We start from the raw sequence: 21564 nt of genomic DNA, 5'->3' as shown, positions 1-21564 counted from the left end.
GAGGGAATCAAACATGTTCAATGCACATCCAAAACCACAAAGAAGAATTCCCAAACAGAATGTCTGCTGAGACAAGATCGGCATGAATAAAATAAAGATTGTAATTAGCTTTTTACTGCAGGTGGTAAGGCTAGCCCACACAGCAAAACAGAGCTCCACATCAGAGCAGGAGATCAGACTGTGCACAGAGGTGGGAATGCTGAAAATGACTAGTACAGTGAACTAACAGAGGGTGCAGTAGCACTTCCTAATCCTATAAACAAATTGCCTACATCATCAACATTTACAATAGAGGACTCTTTCAACCAGTAACAGCAGCCACTCTTTTCCATGTCTGTCCTTCAGTACTATTATTTACCTCTGTTCTGTTCATATCTATATGACACTATCGGTATACAAGGGCATTATTGCACTGAAGACTACATTTAGCTGGGATTTGTCTTTGTGCTTCTGAGCTACTGTCTTACGGTCATGTCTTTTTCACTCAGACAGATGATTCACCAATGCCTCTCTGGCACTGACAATCCTGCAGGAGTGACATTGTAATGATGCAAAAAGGTTAGCATAGATGACTTTGAGACCATAACTGTTCTCGCAGGCAGAGTTTTCTTAACACAGTATTTATTTTTCTGCCCTGGCTGCAGGATTTTTGACCTCGCAAAAGCCACATTGGGAATTTTGTGGGCAATATTTCTCTGTCTCTAACTGGGCCGTAGCATCATCACCAGGGCCTGATTGTACTTTGATTGTTTCCTGCCCACTTCATGAGTGTGTGGTGTGCCTGCCAGTCCTGGTGGACTGAATCAGGTCATAATGGGTTCATTAAAAATCACCAAGACTGCTGGCATTGGGAGGAATGATTAGTGAGATAAGCAGGGGATAGGAGCTTAATGGAACAAGAGGTGGCTCACCAAGATTAAAAGCCTTTTCCACATCACTGCCATTTTCCCTCCAATTCAGCAAATCACTTAATTGAAATTCTTTTAATTTTCTTTTTAATTTTCTCCTCAAACCCTTCCTGGAATTGCAACCATGAGATGAATGGTCAACTGAAGTATGACTGTGATACAAATCGTATTACTCTTAAGTCATTCAGTGTGTCTTCTTAGAACCCTTTTGTGAGAACATTATTAGTGGACTATGAAACAGTTTTAACAAATTCAATATTTTGTCTGAAATATAGGACGTTGATACCTACTGTATATCGACCAATACTTACTAGTCTGTTACCTGTGCTCTCTCCATCTACAAACATTGAAATAAAACAGAAAATACTCTGACGCATCAAAAAAATTGCTTACTTTTTGCTTGGTTACTGTTGCTGTTCCTCGTCTTGTTTTAATTTGCTCTTTTGAAAATAAGCTTTATTTCATTTCTTTCTTCTAATGTTGACTACATTAGAAGAAAGAAATGAAATAAAGCTTATTTTTAAATGAGCAAATTAGAGAGAAATATCCCCTGATCCAAAGGGCCATTACTAAATTCAAGGGCACAGACTAAACCATTAGTTCTGCCTAGTTTCAGACTCACAATAAACCATTAAATCCCTACATCAAACATGACAAGAACCTGCTAAGAGCCAGATTTCATGGCGACAGAAACACGGAAATTGGAGGTTGGCTGCTGCCAGTCAAAAATGAGTATGAGGGCTTTGTAGTGTGATACCCTGTCAAGAGCTGTGCAGTCTCTGTGGTTTGTATAGGCCTTCAGAGAAGCTGCACACAGGATGAGAGACATAAATAAGTCTGCTCTGTCAGAAGAAACCACAAAGCTGTCAGATGATGCAGCCCTCTTAGGCCTACAATACAAGGCCCAGCATCCACCCAGAAGAAAACACTATTTGTTTGTATGACTCACAAATTGACGCTACGCTAGCTTGATCCATTTTAAAATTGATTCCTGTTACAAATGGAGTTCGAAAAATGCCATTTAATGCAGTATGCTGCTGTACTGAACAAAAACAAGCATAAACATGCACATACACAGGTGCATACTGTACATGCAGGTACAGGCCATGCTTAAACCTAAACTTGAAAGATGTCTTTGTTAGCTTCAACAAGAAATCATCTCCCTGCTAAAGCCAGACCACAAGCTGCCACTGAGCACTCTGTCAGCAGCACGTAGACAATAGCATGTCTGAAGTCTTGGTGATGATGTGACATGCTGAATTTGGTTATGGTCCAACCCCTGCCTAGCTGATGAAGGGAGAGAGAATGAATGGGGTCTTATCAGGTCGTGTTGAGAGAACTCAAATGGCAAAAAAGCTCAAAGCCTTCCAGAGATCTCTCTCAATCTGTCTGAGGATGAAAAGTGCCTATGCTGAAGCTACCCAGTGCTCATACTTTAATGGCATTCAGTTTGCCTTGACAGCAGCAGACACAAAGTGGGTGATTATTTTGCATTGTAGCTTTTTTAAACAAGGCTTGTGTAAACTGTTTCACTGCAGTCTGGAGCCAGTGTTACATAAACAGAGTGCTATGAAAACATCTGAAGGATACTAGACGCAAAGACGATGTATCAGAGATGGAGAGAAGGACTCTTCTAGTGTTTGGAGAGTTAAGCGAGCTCAAGTGTATTCTGTGTGTGTTATGAAGGTCATGGCTCAGACAGTCCGTCTATCTTCATTACATCCGTCTTGTTTTATGGTACATAGGGCAACATCTCAGACCAAGAGCTTGGCTTGTGAGAGTGAGAGCGAGGCTGACAGCATATTTAATTTTAGTTATGCATTGAAATACAGCACGGGTTGCATTCAGCCTTCCTACCAGAAGCCAACCTCAGCTAAAACTCATACAGTATTAGATAAGTTTACATTAAGAAGGGATGCTCACAAACAGCAGCACAGGTGTTGACAGGGATCTTCACTACACTTCAATAACAATATTAGACATGGGCATATGGCTGATTATACTTTTCTACATTGATACCAGTCACATTATAATGCAGCATTTCTAACTACTGCTATTACTGTATTAGCATAGCAGCTTGACAATAGGTTTTTACCTGCTGATTGCGGGTGCAGACACTTCAAATGAATTCATAATTCAGTTCTCAGTATCTGAGTATGTCTATCAGTATCAGAATGATTATGGTATAGTACATGCAAGATAACCCATTATCCCATTTGGCTCAGTGGAGTCCATTTATTTCAACCGCCTTTGTTCGTCATGATGAACCTGCTTTATCTAAAGCTTGTTATTTAAAGCCCGCAGTGCAGCACAATCCTGGCTCCCAACAATATACAGCACTACAATGATTACAGGATGTCATTTTTCTACCTTACTCCTTTTAAAAACTCTTGTGTTGAACACACTCTTTTAAGAAGTATTATTTATAGTCATGATCATAATTAAAAATAAATTTACAATGCACAATATATACAAAGGGTCTTTAGGAATTCTGATGGGACGTATGTAAATTAATACACATTCAAACATCATTAAAAGCTTCCCCAATGCAATTATTAGAATATATTCTCTTCAAAGAATGTCATTTTTACAAAGGTTATAATTTCTCATATTTAAAAGGCCTTTCTATTCTCTTTAACTCAGCTGAAGGGAATTCATCTCATTTACATTTAATTTTTTGTGACTTTCCAAACTTTATGAGACAGTTGGATAAAAATATGGCTATGTGCACATATTTAATTAATGGCCCCAAGTAACGAAGAAAAGCCAATCGACATTCAACTTACAACGTGAACTTTCTGGGTTTTACAAGTAAGGGCAAATATCGGACAGATGACTATGCCATGAAAGTGCTAAAAAATCCCAAAGCCCGACAGACATGTGAAATAATCAATAGTTCCCGTTGGAGAAAAAATGTCTGCAGTATACCCTCATTCTTTGAGAAATCGTGTCTGCTCAGTTTGAGGTTTGCCCTCTTCAGATGAGAAAGCTGAATTACTGTGCATCAAAGACAGAAAATCGTACCAGATTTGCCAGAATACTTTGGCTCTGTATCCTTCAGATTAGATTTGATGTCCATCAAAGCTTTTATAAAAAACTCTATCTGTGGTGTTCACATTACAGAGTGAAAGTGCTTTTTATCCCATAACTGTGAACAAATCTAATCCCATGACTTCATGAAGGGGTACATTTTCATTTCAGCACTCAGAGGAGACTGTTAACAGTGATTAAAACAAGCTGCTACTGGATATCAGATTTAGAGACTGTCTAAACTTAAACTAAGGAATTGAGAGAAAGTTGAGGGTGTACCAAAAAAATAGTTGTTTTCAGTGTGCAGTTTCTGCAAGCCACAGCCTCTGATAAGCATACACTTTACACTTTTTCATACACTTTACTCTTCCCCAGTCCACTTCAGTCCACCTTTTTTCTCAGCCAAGAGGAAATCATAGAAGCAGAAGACAAGTTAAACTTCATAGGAACACTGCTTTAGCTATGCTGGCTGAGCAGGGACAGACTCTGGTGTACTGTCAAAGTTCAGCACGTAAATAGGAATTCAGAACTCCAGGCGGGGAGAACACAGGAGCGAACTAGAGACCACTCTACAGGACGACAGCTTCTCAACGGCCTCCACTGAATAAAGAATAGGAAACACAGAGAATACAGAGTGATAGGAAAGGCTGAGCACATCAACGGCTCCCTTTAATGTGTCTGAGATGAGGAGGAAGAAACCTTTGTCAGCCTATTAAATGAGGAAGAGGAATATAGGCAGTTACAGATCAAAGAACCTTGAGCCCTGCACTGCAGTCTGCCTGTAACAAGAAAACAGGTGAGTGTACAGGATTTATGTAGGCCTGTTTATCGATTTGAAATTGAAATACTGTTTATTGCGCCATTAAAATATTTAACACTGAAATATAGGCATACCAATAAATATGCAACATAGGTATGGCTCCCAGCCATTTAGAAAAGAAATGAGGGGAACAGCAGCTCCACACTCTTCAATACATTACTGACATAGTAATGCTCAAATTCGGTTAGGCTCACACTGATTAAGGTCCAGAGAGGGAAACCCAGCAATATGGAATCCACCAGTGCAAACAACTGAAATAAACAGCATTAGGGAGGAGCAGAGAGGCAATATCAGAGATTGCCCTGAGAGAGTGTAATGGAAAAGGACTTGTTCTGTCACAGCCTCTCATGGTGATAGAATGCCACATGCTCCTTTCTGACAGTGTGATATTGGCTTGGCACGAGCTTGATGAATGTATCAGCCATAAGTCAGACAAACCCCTGCCCCTCCTGGAACAGCACCTTCTAAGATGTTTATACCGGGGTATAGAGACAGACATTGTGTAATAGGAATAGGACCATTGTCTGAAATAGGTTTATGGAAAGCATGCAGGCCCAATTCCAATTTTGGCTATTATTGCAAATGGAATGTTATTACTGTTTGAGGTTAGATGCATTGCTGCTTGGAAAACAAGATGGGCATTTGGCCGGGATGACTTTGCAGCACACCCTCGAGAGAGAGAGCGGGCCGTAACTTCCTGGGGTTTGGTTGTGGCAGAAGGTGAAGGGAAAGAAAGGAGAGGTAGGATGGTCGATGAAGGGGCAACCTTTCCCCGGGCAGGTGATGACCCATGCCAGACCACCTGGCTTCCTGCCAGGGTCAAGCAATTAATGCTGCCCTCCTTTGATTACTCCAGACAGCCTGGGGATAGGGCAGGCCAGCAGATAGTGTCTGGTCCGGGGACGTTGCACAAGGCAAAGAGGAGACAGCTCTGACGAAGGTTCAAGCTTGGGTCACATTGTTAACATACACAGCCGTTATAAACATCAGAAAAAGTAAGCCACTTCACTTAATAATTTTCGCATTTGCATAGTAAAGCGGTGTAAACACACTTGGTTGTCTCTCGGCCTTGTCACTCCTGCCTACAGCTTCACAACCTGTACAGTTAATATAGCAATTCACAGAGATGAAAAGGGTCCCAACTCTTTTCATAGAGCAGGTGATGTGATGAGTCGGCTGTTATGTGACTAAGAGAAAAGTGAGTTGCGGTTGTATACACTAAAGCATCTATTTTCTGAATTCTAGCCCTACAGCCCTCACACAGTGAGTGCCTCCTGTTCTATCCATCGTCCTCCTCTACTATGTAGCTGACCCTCAGTGCCCAGCCTCATCTCTGAAGCCCTGATGAGTTACAACATGTACCACTCCTACTGTGCTAGCCTTGCCGACTGTGTCCCACATAGACAGACGCCCTTGTCTATCAGCACTGTGAAAATCATTCATCAGCGAAGGTAACAGTCAAACAATGACATAATGTTAAGGCTTGCTAGATGTAGGGGTGGTAAGGGTGGTAAGGCAAAAGGCTGCTTACATCTGGCCATAATCACACCTGGTAATGACACACACTGACCCAGGGCTTTAAACATCTCTCTTCCTGCAGCTCAATAGAAAGCTATCTTAGAAAAAGCAAACTGCATGGGGGATTAGCTCTTCAGAACTCAGCTTGACTCAAACTGAACCACAGCTTCAACCTTTAACACAACTTTGAAGAGCATTTACACCCATTTATGGTTCACTGAATCAATTGGGCATCACTGGAAATATGAACATCTTCATCTCCACTTGACTAGCTTTCATTATACTGCTGGTTTGTACAAAGACAGAGTTTAATAGCATATTATATGGTTTCATGTAGATATATGAACGGAATATCTAGGGAAAGGCAAGTGACTAATAGCAGAGTGTGTCTTTAATTCTGGGTAATTTTAAAATATCATGCAGAAATGAAAAATTAACTTGATGGGGACGTGTGACATATGCAAACACTAGAGACCCCTCTAACTGTGGCAACCCTCACTTCTGAATACAACCTTGGGTGAAAAAAGTGCCCTGATCAAGTAATTTATGCTTAGAAATAAAACATTGACTTTCAAATGCACCACCGCCTGAAACCAGGCTTTGAGGCTGATTTGATCCCCCTTTGAGATGGTGAGAGATACGGCCCATTCCCCCTAATCACATGCCAGAGTCCGTGCAATCACACAGCAACAGCTAAAGTAATCACTGCGGTGGTCTCCCCCCCTCCTCCCTGAACCGAGACTCAACCCTTCAACATCGGTAGCACCTGGAAGCCCTGCATATGTGCTCCCCATACAGAATCAGACACACTGTATATACACCAATATTCGCACTGTAGGCAAGTTTGTTGATGAGGTGGCCGATAATGACCATCCGTGAATATTGAAAGAGGCTGCCGCTGCATGAGAAATGGCCTCATACAGATACAAATATTTGAAAAGTCAAACATTTTGTTGCTGCTTAGGTATTGCCTTTCATTATGTTACAGTACATTGCCCTAATCTTCGTGTTTATTTTTGAGATATTTCTTCCTGAAACTTTTCAAATAAAACTTACTTACTGTGTGAATGCAAACTAAATACCCATGTTTTAATCTAATTTGCCTATTAAGTGCTAACCATGCTAAATACCAAAACATTTTAAACTGTTAAAACAGTTGCATTTTCTCCCTTACCCAGGATAAAATGTATATACCGAAATTTGCAGCCCACTGTTAACAGCCTAATGATTTGATAAATGATAAATAAATGATTTATAACTTTTAAAACTTAAACCTAAACTTAAATGTGTTCGACAAGGGATTCAAAAAGATTCAGTTAACTCTTGTTAGACTTGATATTGGTGTCAGATGCAATTAAATGCTATTGAAGGGCAACTTTATATGCTTGTATATACTTAACTGTACATATTCACTGTACATTACCTTTTTCGTTTGCTGTACCTGCCAATAAGCAGTTCATTAAACTAACAATGCTAACCAAGGTTATTTGTGTGACTTTATGGCTTAATATCAGCCCAAGTGAGTGGGAGGACAGTGGAGTGGTCATAATGTTTTTCATCCACTATCTGTTTCTGCAGGCCATAGATAGACAACATAATTAATGGCTCTGATGAGCAGCAGGGTTTTTTGTTGTTGTTTGAACTTGCGGCAGTCTTAAAATGAGCTTACTGGGTCATGTACTGTACAAGAGCAAACACTAAACAGTCTGAACACGAACACACACACACACACACACACACACACACACACACACAAAACACCTCCACAGTAAAGGTCTCCATGCTTCAGTGTGGGGTACTGCAGTGTAACATTTTGTTGAAATAGAGTGACCGAGCGAGTTGGAGTTGATGAGTCTCCTGTCCTCGTCTGAACAAACAGCTCGACACACTCTTTCTTTATCACGGTGTGCCAGCCTACCGCTATCTGTGCTACACTAAATCAATTAGCATGTCATTAAGATAGCTTGTTCCAGCACAGTAAGCATGGAGGTGGGACTACAGTATCTGCACCAACGGAGAGAGCTGAACTCAGAGGGCATCATATCTCAGTGTCCATGCGTTAGAGTGCAGTGGGCTGTATTTATTGGTGGGCTCAGTGCATGTGTACGAGAGCACCTGGATATGAAGGAGATAGCAGTCCCTAACAATTTAACATTGAGGACTTACTCACCATGAAACATTTCTACATAGTCCCAAACAAGTACCAGCAATCTGTATTACCCATAAAGATGAATTATGTGTAGCTGATATTTCTTATGGTGTTTGTTACTTGTTAGTTGGCTCTGTAATCCTCAACAACAGCAGCCATAGCAATTACATTCAAATCTTTATTTTAGTACTCCAACTGTTATCACAAACAGTTGTTTAATTATTTACTTATTTCAGAGCGAGAGAGAGATATGTAATCAATCCTTTTATTTATTCTTTTCATTCTAAGTAGGGAAAGAGCATTAACAGAAAATTCAATATTCATCCCGCCTCAGAACAGAAGACTCAAAGTCTCCTTTCATCGGAGAATAAGGTGATCATTCTGCAATTATCAGGAGTAAAGCAACACCTTGGTTTTTGGGACAAGATAGAGAGATGATAGGCTTAATCCCCATTCGTGCAGAGAGGATTTCTCTCTGAAGGCAAGAGCTCAATCAGACCGTTCAGATAAACGTTGAAAATACTGTAGCATTTGCTGCTCATGATAAACTTTTCTTTATCTTTGACAGCAGGAGCGCTTAATCAAAACTGCTTGCCCCCGCCACAGATAACATAAAGTGCTAAAAAGTTAACCATTAAAGAAATAAATTCCACTAGTGTCAATTCAGAAATTGGATCCATATAATCTTAAATCAATTTAAAACACTGAAACTAGTAGTATTTAACTACACTAACCTGAGGTCCACGGAATCAAAGAGCACACATCATATTATCCAGAGTGAGCCAGATAATAAAATCCTCAGATCATAAAAGCCATAAAATCCCCATTCTACTGCCTTGGGCCAAATGGTTGCCACTAATGTATTAGACTACATTGCATGCATTTGCACTAGTGCCAGAAAAGTAATTATCTGACAGAGAATACTAATAAGGCATGCACACACTCCCTCTAAAGCATTTATATAGCCAAATCTGCAGGTGTTTGACAGAGAGGCTGAAGAGAGAATACAGTTATCTCAGGTCAAACTGTGCGTCTCCATCCACACGAGACAGTACAGTATGAAGAAGCAGAGTTGGGTGTTTAGTCATGCTCTCAGCTCCTGATCTGGCCGTATCTCCCTGATGCTCTCAGTCACAGCAAACAATTCAAAGGGGCTAGACACTGACTTCAAAAGGCCAGTGCTGCCTTTGAACACCATGCCAGTTGCACAAACCCATCAGTGGCACATCGGCATCCTCGAGGCATGCACGGAGCAAATTTGTGCCTCTCTCGGCTCCAGATGTGACACTTGGCACAAGTCTTTTCACTGGATACTAGACAATAAAAACACCACGAAGAGGCATTGCAGCAACAGAGAGCTAAAGTACCGACCCAATTAATGTTAGCTTCTCCTCCAGTAGATTTTGCTTTTTAAAGTGTTTTTCCAATGGAGGATTATTTATATCACTCTAAGCTAAATTTTCCGGGGTCTTCAGTCCATACTCTAATCTAAATGTGTATCTACCACCGTACCGGACAGTAACATCTAAACACATTGTCATTATAACTAAGATAAAGCAATGATGTTTTTGTTCACTTTTTTCATTACTATTTGTATTGAACTTTTCTGACATAACAGAGGAAAGGAAGAGGAGATACTATGTAAATGCATAGTAGAATAGATTCATCCTTTAAGTCATTTTTAAGTGAAAGTGCCAAAAATCACTCTTTCCTGGTCCTCAAGTAATTATGTCTTTGTCTTCTATGATCTCAAACTATATTTCTTTGAGTCTTTGACTGTTAAAACAAGAAATTTGAATATGTCGACATAGGCTATGGGAAATATTTATTGACATCCTATGTAACAAACATCGATTAATGAAGAAAATAATAATCAGATTAATCAGTAATGAAAATAATCCTTAGTGGCAGCCGTATGGGTCCCACAGGTTTGCCAAAACATACACCAGACACAATTATTCTTATAGATCATTTTACCAGACTACATCCCTCAGACTGTAATTCAGTCTTTATGCATTCTCAGTGCCCATGAAAAAAAACCTTGTTTTGAAAACACAATGGAACAGAGGCTAGCTTGGAAAAAGAGGTGGGACCTTGACTCTGTATTGTGTTCTCTGAGGCAACTCATCATCATTTTAACCACCATGTATAGATGTTGATAAACAAGCATAAGGAGAACATGTGATTTACTGTCTGCTTAGTCTATATCCATGACGTTCCACTTCCAGGATCGCTCCGTTGCCGCCGGAAATTCCACCGGATTATGAGGACTATAGTTAACTGCTCCTCAGATCTCTGCAGGGTAAAACGAGACAGCTAGCTAGACTATCTGTCCAATCTGAGTTTTCTGTTGCACGACTAAAACAACTTTTGAACGTACACGTTCCACCAAAACAAGTTCCTTCCCGAGGCTATTTTGTAGCGGCACCGTGGCTCTGCTGGGTGCTTAACGCCACCCAAGACAAGAGCACATTTTTCTCCCATCCAGGATTGCTGTGTGGACTAGCCAGACCCTCCTTCGCAGTGCTGTGGAGGAAGGTCTGGCAAAGCGAGACTACTGTCTGCTTACCATGCCTGTTTGATAAAGCTGGTCACTATACTCAAAAATGTAATTCACATTTTCTAAAGGTGAACCGCACAATATAGCCATGATTACGGCAACCATCCATCCATCTTATTCAGCTGAATGACAATGACTGCCTCATATTATCTGCCAAAACCCAGACAGCCTCCTAAACTGATATCCATTCACACAGAAAACCACAATCATACAAAACATACACCATACTGTATTTATTCCTTATAATCACTTGACATTTGTCACAAGTCACTGCTCAGTCTCCGGCTCTGGGTTGAGATGAAATTTATTATCAGGTGTCCTAAATGACAAATGCTACTAAGGTAAACAGATCATTCACAGAACGGGAAAAGGGATGTAAACACCTGTTCTGGGAGCAGCATCATCGGCACAGTGGAGTGCTTAATACCAAAGCCCAAACCAGAGTGATGTTGAAAGGTGAAATCTCTACACATCAATTTTGTCCTGAGCAGCCTAGCGCAGCAGAGCTTATTACAGACTTCCAATCTGTCTCAAGTGTTCAGACTGTGTCAGTAATGCTGGGCTGCTGGGACCTTGAAAAGCTTCATTAAAACGCTTGGCCATCTAGAGCACATCTGTGGCAGCCAAATACAATGTCAGACCACATTTTTCATCTGCAGATTAAACCTATGTAAGCCTGAATTAAACCAAATTAGATCTGAAAATGAGAAAATAAACCAAAGCCAGATGAATGGAGGGGTGTGTGTGCTGTGAGCAGGAGGACACTACTCCAATACCATATGGACAACTGGTTGTGTCTGGTTGTCACTGCCTCTGTCTGCAACCCATTTTACATTTTTGAAGATATTTGAGCCTTCTGATCTGTTGTTTACACATAATCACATATTTTATCTGATTCATTTGTGCGGAGGATACAGGGAAGCAGAGGCGTACCTCCCTTTTTTCTTTCATCTATTGTGATCTGAAGGCTCATTCCTGCACTCAAGTCTCTCTAGATTAAAGGATCTGCTCTCCTTGACCACAGCAAGGCTGTTTATTCTTCCACAATGGAAGTCTAGGTGCTTTTAAGAGTGAATTTCACACTGGCATTGGGGCCCTTTGTGTGCTGGCGAGTGCATCAGGGCTACAGTGTGCTGGCTTGAGAGATAAACTCACTGCTAATCAATCACAGAGTGTCCTATTTTCCCCCCTCTCTCTGTCTTGCAGACACACTGTATGTACACACAGTCATCTGTTATTTGATGTAACAGTGTCCTGAGACATTGCACATTTCAATTAGTGGACAATTACAGTCCAATTTCTGTGTGTGTGTGACTACAACCTGACAAACTCAAATGTATCTCAACTGTATAACCAGTAATGGAAGAAGTACTCGTATCTTTTACTGAAGTAAAAATAGCAACACTACTGTGTACTGTAAAAATACTTTGTTACAAGAAAAAATACTGCATTTAAAATGCTTCTTAAGTAAAAGGACAAAGGTGTTAGCATCAAACCATACTTACACTATCAAACGTACTCATTATGCAGAATGGCTCATTTTAGAATGTTGGATTATAATTATTGATGCATTAATGTGTAAATCACTAATGTTGCAGCTGTAAAGGTGGGGCTGATTTAACTTATTTTATATACTGCTGGTTAGCTTGCGATTTCAATGAAGTAAATATGTACCTATAATAATACATAATCATTTATTGCTGATCATATGTTGTATTATGAATCTGAATCAATCTGCATCTGCAACTAGTAACTTGAATTATTAAATAAATACTGTGGAGTCAAAAGCACAATATTGTGTAGTAGAAGTACAAAGTCGCAGAAATTGAAATACTCAAGTAAATACAAGTACCTCAAAAATTGTACTTGTGTGCAGTACTTGAATAAATGTACTTAGTTACTACTATCCACTATGTAGATAACATGCACACACACATAAAGAGCTGGACATACACAGACAATGCTATCAAGTGTGAGTGTGTGCGTCTGTGGAGAGGGCTGTGGCCTGTACTCTGCCACCCCAGTGTGTTAGATCCTCAGCCAGCCCATTGTACTGAAATTCAGCCACAATAGCCCAGTATCTTCCCCAAAGCAGAGCCCTTATCATGGCCCTGAAATGACTCGTCTCTGTGGACGCCCACAACAGAGGCTCCTCGGGCCGAGTGCACAGAGCTGGAGGTGTGCGAGCGGAGCAATCTAGTCCTATTGTTCCGCGCATGATAAACTGAGCTTCAAACCTCTCATTCTCCCTCTATCTTTGGAAAGCTGGTTGCAATCTGTGATATGAGCAAGCGCAGCAATGTTGAACTTTTGCGAGCCTTTTGATGGTATAGCACGCAACATCTAATCTCTTTTTCAGCCTTTGAAGAGAGATTTTATTCCTAATGTCTTTATTGACTGTAAGCTCTGTATTTGACATGCAGTCAGCTCATAATTTTCTTGTGAGTTGACACAGAGCCTGAAACAAAATCATGTCAAGTTATCAATCAGGTTGACACTGGGTGTGTCGTTCGAGTAAATGCTACAGTGATAAATTGCTTTTCTAAACAAATTGGACAAAGCAGGCAGCATTCATCTTAACATTTAATGTGCAACAAAATGCTAAAGCAGCTAACAGAAAAGACATCATGCTGTTCCTGTAGGCACTATGAAGATCCATTAATTCCATAAATTTGATTAGACATGTATTTGAATTCTACTTAAATTTTCTATTTCTGTCTGGTAAAAACGTAACTGACATAATTCCTTTTTTTACGAAAGGATTTTTTTTTTAGTCATGTATACTTAAAAAAAAAAATCTGTTTTGGGATGCACCAAGAGTACCTAAGCTCTAAGCAAATGTGAATGAAGTGAGAAGACCTGCTTCAGTGCATGTTGTTCTGTGGTTTCATTGGAAGACTTGTGATACTGCTGTGCTTCTGGGTAAAATGTATCACTTTATTCTCTCTGATCTCATTAAAAGCTTACTCACTCTTGGTCTAGTTAGAGTTGAAGATCCACTGCTCTTGCTTGCGGAGCATTGCCAAACAGTGATCAGGGAAGCCTCTGCAGACATCTACCTCTTCATGAATTGTAATGTTTTCCACTTGATCTACCCACACCAGAAATAGCTTTCAGTCCATGCATCAAAAAATTGTGTGCGGCAGTGCAGCCTCCGTACGGAAAGTAGCAATCCTTGGATGTGGAAAAACACGACCACTGAAGTCAGCTTTGCACATTAGCTCCTTATTTACAGTCAGCAATAAGCTATATAAAGCCTTCTTCACACCAGAGTTTTGATGGATTCCCCAAGTACATGTTGCAGAAACCATCAGGCAGTGAACAAGTGCCGCTAATATAGCACATCAACTGCAAAGTAATCCAGCAGTTAGAAATCATTTGGCTGTCTGTTCACAACATCCATAACACCAGCTGAGGGATGTTGTAGCACATCAAGCTGTGAGTTTTATAAAATACCTCAATCCACGGTGACTGATATAAACAGTGCCACAGTAAACAGAGATGACCCCCTGAAGGTGACTATCACTCACTGACTCACAAACTGAACAGCCTCAAACTGCTTTGTGACGACTGGACAAAATTCTATCATCACAAGCTGTTAATGAAAATATATCGAGGTGATAAATACCCTTTTTTATGCATGTCACATATAATAATGCTGCTGTAAAAGCCTTGTAAAACAAACTTATAATTGTTTGTATTGGTATTAGTTGTAGATTTAATTTGGTCATAACAACAGTTTGACCTGGTTAATTAGTGCTGACACACTAAAAGACAGTCACGTGTAAAGGTTTCAACACACTGGGTGAAGCACCAAACATGTCCCCATTTGAATGACTTCAGAGTGACACTTGATAATCGGTTCTAGTCTGACATCAAGGCCCCATAGATATCAGTATGAAGTGGTAGCTTTGTAAACTAGCACACACTGTATTTGTTTTTTCTCACTGTCTGGATAATAAGACAGTAACGTTTGCTTCTCTGTGGTAAAGATCCTTACAGCAGCATGCAGCTCAATCTTCAGTAAAAGCGGCTTTCAAATTGAAATGTCTACATTCATTTCAGCCCACAGGGGAGATGGGTTTATTATGTCTCTTTGTAATGGTCATTTCAAATGATGACTATTTTGCTACTCACCTAATAACTCAAATTGAAGATGACCGTCTGTTTTTCAGATTATACCATTCATCGTGGTTTACTGTATAACTGTGGTTTACTAAGATAACTGTGTTTATGTATGTTTTCTACCAAATAAATTGTGGTGGTACAATGATTAATTTTGCAATTACTGTCCACCATGACCACAAATATATTTAATTAAATATATGTTATATTTTATCCCCATAATTTATCTTCTGCACTATTTTCTGTCTTGGATTACCATTTTCCCTTGCATGTATTTCTTTTATACGTACATATTTAGATGAGCATTGCTGGATTGAGACTGAGATCTAAGATTCTCATTGCCAACTGCTTCTCTATAATTGTTACCATATGATAATAAAAAACTTGACACTTGAATGACTGGGTATTTTCAGACAAGCTGAGCCTTCAGTCCTTGGAACTAATGCAAAACCAATTTCAGATTATTTCATCTGATGTGTTCATGTTCTTCTGGGTTTAGCATAGACCAATTAAACAGTCAACAGACCATTTAAGGCCTGATTAGTCTCAGACTGGCTTTTAAGTTGATATGCATTCAGACCACAAACTAAATGGCTGATCAAGCGGGGCAGGTGGATGAAATGTCTGTCTGATATGGCGATGCATGATAATTAGTGTTCTGTGTTTCTGCTGTGGTCCAATCATCTCCACTCACAGCAAATCGGCAAATGCATAAAATAGACAGTGCGCACATGGACAGGTGGCTTCAGATTGACAGCTTTGTTTTGAGCATGCATTACCCTGCCATGTCCTACCTTATCAGGATTCTGTTCGATCCAGCTCTTTACTGTGTTCAGAGCGATGTCAGCTGCAGGTTCATTCGGAAAGCCTAGGAAAGAAAATAAAACAGTGTCAATACCAGTTGGATCTGACATGTAGATGCAAGAGAGAGAAAAAAAACAGACAGGCGAACAGACAGACAAACCGACATCTCCACAGGTAACAGCATTTCTCCTTAATCAATGGGAAGCAGCACAAGCTGCTTGTCTCTGGTAGATGAGACCAGCTGTCTGATACTGTATGTTGTAGACGTATGTTGCCAGATGCACACTTATTCCTGGGATACAAAGTGTAGATCCAAGCTACATACGTATGTGTACATCACAACCACACTCATTACCATCTCAGGTATAATATATTGTTGTTTCTTTATAGGAAATATTACATGTATAGTAGATGTGTGATCATTCACACTACCCCATTTTATGACTATGCCAGAATGAACATGTGTAGCTAACTACCATATTAATCACAACAGTTGTGCCTGTAAGGAGCCCTACCACTGCACTAACACAATGTATTGATCTAAACACACAGATTGCAATTTAATACATTTTTAATAAGGCCAGCTGAGGGAGGACTCTGCTGGATGCTGATCTCAAGATCATTTGCTGCCACTGTAGAGAACTTCCCAAGACCCAACACTTAGAGTGAGCTATTGACTATAAAAGCCCTTGGGCCAGCCTTGGTACAGCTGGAGAGTAAATAAGCCATTACTAAAAGCGCTGACAATATTCTACTTCGTCACAGAGTAGCAGTTGTCTACATTTCAAAGTAATTATAGTTGAGATTGGTCTTCTGTGCCTTTCACAAAACATGACAAAAGCATTTTACTCAGCGACCGTAAAAATCTGTGGAGCTAGTTTGAAGTTGCCGTGCAGGTACAACCTTAACACTGCATGCCCTATGCAAAGTTAAGCCCAATAGCAAATAAACAAACATGGCCCATTTTTCTTAACCCAGCTCATGATTTAAAACTCGATGCTCTTCAATATTATAACCCCTGACCTACATAAGGGACCACAGGTTGCAGAAAGCATTGTCTTCCTCTAACAACAGGGGTCAAGACCTCAATTTCAACCCACATCAACTGATACAAGGGCCATGCTACGGATGTAGCCTGTTGGTTATTGCATGGGTCACATTCTCAAATATTTTCTTTTCCCGGGTCACTGCCACGACTATAACATTCTATGACATATGAAACAGGCTTACAAGTACTGTGGCGACCCCCTACCCTTTGAGTTGGATGTAAAGAAAAATGAAAAGCCACATCTAGCATTACATTTCCGGAATTCTTTCATCTCTCACTCAGACCTCCTGCTGTCAAAGCCTCTCAATAACTAGTCTGTAAAGGCTTTAAATCAACTGCTTTGACCGTTAAGATATACTGTATGAAGCTTCATCCCCACCACTCTCACCTATCTGACTACTGTGATGTCTCTCTCTTTCTGTTTTTCATCTCCTCCCTTCTCAGCCTGACAGGAGTGGTTGAGTTACACTGAGGAGAGGGGCTGAAGTACTGCAGAGCCATAGCTGAGCTCATGTTCAAGCCCTGGGTGGAGCAAGATGTGAGCTGCAAACCAGCCAGCAGTGACAGCGAGTCTGCTGCTACGGTATGGCTCTGTTAGGCAGCGTCTGCAGACAGTGCATGGCCCGTTCACAGCTCCTGCCCTTCAAAAGCTGCCCCCAGAGCTGTATGCTCAGAAACTAATCCAGCATGCCAAATCAGTTTGCAGGTCACCCAACTCCTCTTGTCTCCCAAACACACTTAACCTTTTTTCAGTGATATCACTTTGTCTGGTGATGTTTCCTTTTTTAAAATTCCGTTTCCACACATATGCAGGTGTACCGACACTCCAACTCGCAAGTCAAGTAACATGGGCAAACAGATGTGCGGAAGACGGGAAAGCTGAGAAAAATAGATCCCCAGAGATAGGACCAGCTGTTTAGGAGGAGCACACACAACGGGAGAGGTGTTAGAGAAGTAAGCACATAAACTGAAATAAAAAATGAAATAAATAAGCCAATTATTATAAGAAGTCAGGACCCGTCTTTGTGCTCTTACTATGACACCTTATCAAAAAAGCTAAAAACAGGTCCTAATCATAACATTAGGACATTCTGGTCACCAGCAGTGGGTGGACGGAATCAAGTCCATTTAATCTATTCAGTGTGGAGTTTCTACAAATGCTCTATTGATTTGAGAGATATACCCATTGATCATAACAGAGCTGAAAGGAGAGAGAGAGAGAAAGAAAGAAAGAGGTGAGCTAAAGAACCAGTGAAAAAGATAACAGGAAAGTAGAATGATAGATGTAAACAAACGTTGCAAAAGAAATGACATAAAGAGAGTTAGATGGAAAGCTGGAGAAAAGGGTCAGCGCAGCTCGGGCAGCCTGCCAGGAGAACTCTGCTCGACAGGAACATCAACGGCCCAAGGTCGACAGCAGCAGTTTGAGTGCATTGGCGGCTCTCTCTCATCATTTGTCTCCTTCACAGCATCCACTAGTGTACCTTTACTTCTCCTCTCTTTGTATCTGTCAGCTTGGCCAAGTATGTTTATATGCTTAAAAACGGCTACAATAAAATACCCTCAATCAACACTTCCGTCACCTCTCTTGGCCGCAGGAGTCACAGCCCTGTTGGAAGTGCAAAATTCATCAACAGGAGTTCAAAGAAAATGACGTTCACAAAAGAATTGAGTGGGCTGACTCTTTCATATTAAGTGTACACACAAAATGAAAAAGTTCAGTGTTTTACTTTTGCATCTTCTCCCCTCAACACCTCCTTCTCATTCTCTTTTTGCTCCATTTGCTGTGTGGAGGGTTCAGTGAAAGCTAATCCGTCAAGAGGTGGAGAACTGGCGTCAGGCGCAGTGATGGTGGGCCCTCCAGGGTCCCTGCTCTGCTTGGCTCGGCTCTCTCCTATGCTGGGAATATGGCCGGCTCAGGGAGATTTGTCTTAGTGAGGCGCACTGATGGGAAATGTGCAGCGCAGCACCGCTGATGAGGACTCAGGTGGTGCAGTGTTATTTCTGCTGAAGGCTCCTGCACTTCATCACCAGGCAGAGCGCAGCATCCAGACAGAGAGGGAGAGAGAGACTATGGCACGGGCCATGTGGACAAAGGGTTACGGTGGCACAGCACGCTGACATTACTATATAACTACTATTTGCATAGTACATTCAGTGATGTTGCACTAGTGACCAGGAAGTTAAATTAACACTGAAACTGATCCGAGGAAGACTGAAAGCCAGGTCTTTACAGCTACTGTTCTTCTGTCCAATCATTTCATCCCTTAGACTCAATCCGAGCCACAACATAAAAGCATGATCAAATTATATGAGAAGATGACTTGGTTTCATTTCCTTTCAAATGAAAGGTACATTTTCATCCATGTCTCCACGTCAGCCCAGTGAGTTAAGCCAAAGGGAAGATTAAACTTAAAACAGAATTCATATATTTTATTCCTATGATCTTGGGCATGTAGGACCTTTGTTAATATAAAGAAAAAGAGAGCCAACTTTAATCTCTGATGCAACCAAGAGACAGAGTCTCTGGCCCTCTCTTAGGCATATGTAAAACACCTTCATGAACACTTGTTCAGGACCCTGGGTGACTTTTAAGGAATATAGTTTTATGTATTTTATAGAAAACTAGAAACTGCTTTGCCACTGCTTTGGATGTTATACACGTAGTTACTTAGTTCATAATGAAACAGCTCCCAGTTTACATCACAGACAACTCTGCTTTGAATCTGTGAACGTTAATGTTGAAAAATATCCACTGAACTGAAACGTTTGAGAAATAGTATAAATGTACTCTGCCTTAGGGGGAATTTCTGCTTTAAGGACAAGCAAGCCCATTGCTCTCTCTTTTGCCAGCATGGCAACTCTTTCATATCCTAAATTTACAGAGTTAACTTTCACAACAAACTTGTGTAGCTAAGGTGTTTTGCTCTGGTGAGAAGGAGTGAGACGTAGCTGCATCACCTGATAAAGCGAGTTGAACACATGTCTGTGATATGATACATTCCCATTCTTTGTTTGCAAATATATGGGTAGGCTGTAGACACAGTGCAGACCACACCAGTTTTGTTTTTCCTCAGTGAGCTTATATTGTGAAGAGGATACCACAACATGCTGTTGTTCTTGAAAAATACAAGTACAGCTTTTTTTTTTTGCCCCTTGAGGCAAGAATGGTACTGTTGGTCCCACTTTGCTACTCCTCAATTGCAGTTGGTCAAGTTCACGTCTCAACACTCATTCATTTGGATGAGCTTTCTACCTTGAAGCAGCATATAGCCTGAGGCTGAGGTATCTGGCATTCGTAAATTCACCACAGGTGTTAAAATGGCAAACGGTAAACATAGGAAATCTGCTACAGAAAATAAAAAAACGGCAACAACTAAAACATAAAATGCCAATGTTTATCTGAATTTGAAAGGTCTTTGAGAAAGATTTAGCATCTAATTATTTTTTATTTTTTTTACAATTGTTGCCAAGAAACGTCTTTAAAATATTTTTATAAAGAAATCTTTCTTTAAATAAAATGTTGACAGGGCTCAGAGAGTCTGATTGTTGCCTTTAAAAACCCTTACAATATTATAACAGACAGGCATGATGAAATCATTTAAGCACAATATAATACAAAGTAGATTAGTTGATTGTGGTATGGGCAGCATTAGGAAATCATTAAGCGCAGGCAGCACAGTTGAGGGCAGCAGTCCTGTGTGTTCATCTGGAAAGGGAGAGGGGGGAAAGAGGGTTGTCACCCTATGAAGGCCCAGAGGAGAGGTGAGGTGACCCGGGGTGGAGGACAGAAGAGCGCCCCAGGACTCTAGACGCTAAAGCGTGGGTGTCAAATGGCCCGGAGCTCCTCTCTCAACCAACACTGGGACACGGCAGGGCTGTGACCATGACCGACTTTGCAGCCCACAGAAGGAGACAGAGACAAAGAGGGATGGGGGGGGGGAAAAAAAAAAAAAAGAGGTAGGAAAAAGAGAGCAGCCTCCGTGACACAACAGATGATGACCTTCCTTGGAAGCGTTCCATATAGGTGATGCCATGCTTTGTCCTACATGCTAAAATTAACACCTGACATTTCACTTTTTTAAAACCATCCGGAAGAGTGTTTGATATGCAAAAGTTTAATGCTCAACCAAGTTTCTCAAAGGCCTAAATCTATTGTCCTGTGGGTGGGAAGTATTTTTACATTTGGCTTATCATCCATGAAAATGGTAGAGCAAGGCTAGTGTTGAGTAAAATGCACATTGTGTGACTCAGTTATATGGGCTACAAAGCTCCTGTTCCCACTGAGCACACACTCTGCTACCCACTGATACAGCACGTTGCTCCTATGTACCTTGAAATTCCCAACCCAGCTGGGCTAAGCTCCCTGTAGTAAACCCTAGGTTTTAAGAGAAGGGGGGACTCGCCCAGGTCATCTCTGGCAAGCTAGCAGCGAGCCGTCACTGCCGAGAGATAAGGTGCCATGAATGTCTCCAACCTTCCTAATCCTAGACGGGGATGAAGAGAGCCAGAGCATGATGCTTGCAGGAGGAAAAATTCTTAGCTGCTTGACACCTTTGATCTGGACAGTACAGTAGAATGGCAGCGTGGACATACCAGTAG

The 21564-nt window shown here is 40.9% G+C and overlaps 1 protein-coding gene across 6 annotated transcripts in view; it reads right to left on the bottom strand.

Annotated features, from left to right (window-relative positions):
* Positions 1–21564, bottom strand: part of macrod2 (mono-ADP ribosylhydrolase 2) — a 434913-nt gene that overhangs the window by 72449 nt on the left and 340900 nt on the right. For all 6 annotated transcript variants that reach the window (XM_035992660.1, XM_035992661.1, XM_035992662.1 and 3 more), the window contains exon 8: positions 15905–15978. In XM_035992660.1, coding sequence (XP_035848553.1) covers positions 15905–15978 — 74 coding nt within the window. The remainder of the gene's footprint in view (positions 1–15904; positions 15979–21564) is intronic.

Source organism: Sander lucioperca, chromosome 15, assembly GCF_008315115.2.
Source record: "Sander lucioperca isolate FBNREF2018 chromosome 15, SLUC_FBN_1.2, whole genome shotgun sequence".
Taxonomy (NCBI): domain Eukaryota; kingdom Metazoa; phylum Chordata; class Actinopteri; order Perciformes; family Percidae; genus Sander; species Sander lucioperca.
The sequence above is the reverse complement of the archived record's forward strand: the minus strand, read 5'-3'. Positions and strand labels throughout refer to the sequence as shown.